General features: G+C 34.1%; 1 protein-coding gene across 1 annotated transcript; it reads left to right on the forward strand.

Annotated features, from left to right (window-relative positions):
- Positions 1-341: 341 nt before the first annotated feature.
- Positions 342-3158, forward strand: LOC110720521 (actin-related protein 2/3 complex subunit 5A-like). Its single transcript, XM_021899560.1, has 4 exons — positions 342-612; positions 721-793; positions 911-1011; positions 2787-3158. Exons 1-4 carry the CDS (start codon positions 515-517, stop codon positions 2920-2922), a joined length of 408 nt encoding a protein of 135 aa, XP_021755252.1. The 5' UTR covers positions 342-514; the 3' UTR covers positions 2923-3158.

Raw genomic sequence — 3158 nt, forward strand, 5'->3', positions numbered from 1 at the left:
CAAAAAAAAGTTTGCAAATATTTTAGTCATAGACAATTGTTTAAGACAACACTAAAACACTATTTATTGTATTTTGGGTGAGCGGAGAGTGAGAGATAACTCAAGTGGAGAGCTTCTCTCTCAAATTCTCTTGAAATCAATTTCGATTCCTTGATTAGATCTCAATATATGTTATGTATATAGGGAAATGATGGCTAAATAATCTCTCTAATCGTCAAAATTTATTAATTAGGTGACATTTTTTATTATTAAATTAAAAACAAAATTATAAAGTAGGATTCAAATGACTTATTATAGTACTAGAACAATTTAATTGAGAATTTTACATATATACTATTCCAATATTCTCAAATCCGTACTTTTGATGTTTAACCAAACGACCACGATTACAGTATTGTGGTCTTCTACACTTGTGAACACTTGTAAGTTATTAAGAAACTGAAAGCGTGGAAGTGCAGTGTTTAAAACTGTGTTAAGTCCTACTTTTGGAGGTAGAAAAAGAGAGGGAAAAATAATGGCAGGCCACGAAGATTTCATCGAAGCTGAAAATGCAGAAGCAATCATCACTCGAATCGAGCACAAATCTCGCAAGATCGAAAGCTTGCTCAAACAGTATACCAATTCTCTCTCAATTTCTTTTTTTTTTTTCAACATTTCAATCTGTTTTTGATCAATTTCATTTCTAATTCTGGGTTTTAAAAATTGATTACAATAAATAAGGTATAAACCAGTTGAAGCTCTTAAAACTGCGCTTGAAGGTTCATCTGCCATTACTAAAGATGATCGCTGCAAGGTTAGCTATCACATTTTGCTTTTGATTTCATAATTTGATTGTTGTTGAAATTTCTAGGGTTTGTGATTTTGGATTCGAATTTTGATTTGATTGTGATGTTTTGCTATTAATATACAGTCGGCGAATTGGATAGCGGTTCATCGGGCGATAATGGCGATTAAAGATGTTGATGGGATGCTGGCTTCTTTAGATTCTGAGTATTATGACATTCTCATGAAGTATGTAACTTTCATTTTGATCTTGGGTTTCAATTTTTTTTGCATAATTTGTTGGTTTCTATCAGTTCTTTGATTAGGTGAATTTATGCATTTAGAGTTGTTGGTTAAAAGATGGATTTTTTTGCGGATTTATTCCAAAATGCTGGTTTTGAAAGCACTTAAATGGGTTGTTCTTGAACAAATTAGATATTTTGTGCAATTGAACTTTTAGGTTTAGTTGGAGGAACTCAATGTGCATATCTGGGATGATTGGAAGGTGATTTTGGTAATCTCATGTCCCCGTTTCGTACATGGAAGGGCTTTCAAAGTTATATTGAAACCAATGGCAGATTTGGATGTTGTCTAATGGATATGCACTAGAAGAGTTTTGTAAAGTAGTTTTCTTTTCGCTTGCTAGATGAACTTGATCAATTTGTTGTAAAATATTTTGCAATGGGTAGACAGTTGCTTGACATATTACCCGAGTACATCATAGATGTGTTTATGATTGCAAGGTGATTTTGTGGTTCTATAACTTTTATTATTTTTTTGGGAGGTGATTCATTGATATACCTTGTTATAGAAATTTGTGATGTGTTTGGGATCTCATTTCTTCCTCTATGTCAATTAGGAAATTTGTAACAGAAGCATGCTGAAATGCACTCCTCTTTTCTGAACCTTGTTCATAATTAGATCCATGAGTCTTTTATAGCTCTATGTATGTTGGTATTGTCTTAATTGAAATTTGATGCCAGAGGATAACAGTGGATTTAAAGCATGGTTTTGTTATAGTTTACTCTTGGAAAACAGTTTAGTACCTGCAATTATTAATGATTAGGTTCTAATGAGGAGGAAAAGGAGGCCTTAATATATGATTGCATACCAGCAAGGTTGTTATGGACTAGCGATTGTAACAGTTAATTTGAAGAGAATTGTGGATTTAGTTAAGGGAAAAGCTTGAGTATTTCATTGATTAATGTAAGTAGGATAGTAATGGCTTGAGGCCATTAATCTCACAGTGTAGCTTGAGGCTACAACTCTCAATTACAAGACACTTAATTTCTGGATGATTTTTAGTGCTAAGTTTACTACATACTTATACTCAAGACAACTAAGGATAGATTCATGTGATTAATTAGCCAAAATAGCAAAACCATAATTAGACATTGTAGAGACTTGTTGCTTGCTTTCCTCAAGTTCTTCTTAATGAGTTTTGTCATCTTGCTCTTTGTTCCTCAAGCCCCCCTTCTTTCCTGCTTTTGCTGTTCCATGTGTTTCAATTGCTGCAACTTGACCATAGAACAACCCATTGACTTGCTTGTCAACCCTGGGCCTACCGGTATAGACTTGTATGGGGTGGGTTATGGGTTGGGTCGTATGATTCAACACAAAGGTTGTAATCTAATGTTGCATATAATTTACAGGCTTTGCAAGGTTTTTTCTTAGAAAGTTGTGTTTGCAAATTCCTCAATTTCTTCTTTGGTATTGGGTATTCCCTGTTACTGGATGTTTTGTTGAGAACAAGTGATTTTGAAAAGCTAGGAAATGGAAGTCTCTAAATTCTTAAACCCCATTTCACATATATCACATAAGACAGGACATTTGATAGATGACATATTAGGTTCTTTACCTTCAATTATCATTTTGTAGTCTAATAAAGCACAAGGGAATTAAGTCACTAATTGACTTGTGCAAAGGAAAAAAATAAAAACTTCAGTCCTTTGAACTAGGTTCTTGTTGTCTTGGGCTCCGTGGTAGGAAGTAACTCAAAAATTTGTTCTTCCTTTTTATTTTAGGTACTTATACAGAGGTTTGTCAACTGGAGATCGTCCAACATGTGAACAGTGCCTCAGAATACATGAAAAGCTGACTCAGAGAGCTGGTCTAGGATGCATACTTCGTTGTCTTGCTGATACAGCGAATACAGTGTGATTCAATTTAAGATAAATCTCGCAAGACTCACACAAGAGGACTTTCTGATTGGAATGGTCTTACGCCCACCCTTGTGCATCTCTTTCTTGGAGTATAGATATGCAGAATTGCTAAGATATGTACATATGCATATGTCCTTTACTCTTTTTCTGGCAGTATTCTGTCTCACCCCTGTGGAACTCAAAACTTCTAAGCTCTATTCATTATATATCAAAGAATACATTCCTTTAGAAAAA

The sequence above is a fragment of the Chenopodium quinoa genome, unplaced genomic scaffold (genome assembly GCF_001683475.1).
Source record: "Chenopodium quinoa cultivar QQ74 unplaced genomic scaffold, ASM168347v1, whole genome shotgun sequence".
Taxonomy (NCBI): Eukaryota; Viridiplantae; Streptophyta; class Magnoliopsida; order Caryophyllales; family Amaranthaceae; genus Chenopodium; species Chenopodium quinoa.

What these genes read in the sequence shown, in the direction of transcription:
- LOC110720521 (XM_021899560.1), top strand. Translation starts at nt 515, where the DNA reads ATGGCAGGCCACGAAGATTTCATCGAAGCTGAAAATGCAGAAGCAATC. An exon ending in ATCGAAAGCTTGCTCAAACA is followed by an intron (nt 613 to 720) that starts GTATACCAATTC and finishes ACAATAAATAAG; the next exon opens with GTATAAACCAGTTGAAGCTC. An exon ending in CTAAAGATGATCGCTGCAAG is followed by an intron (nt 794 to 910) that starts GTTAGCTATCAC and finishes ATTAATATACAG; the next exon opens with TCGGCGAATTGGATAGCGGT.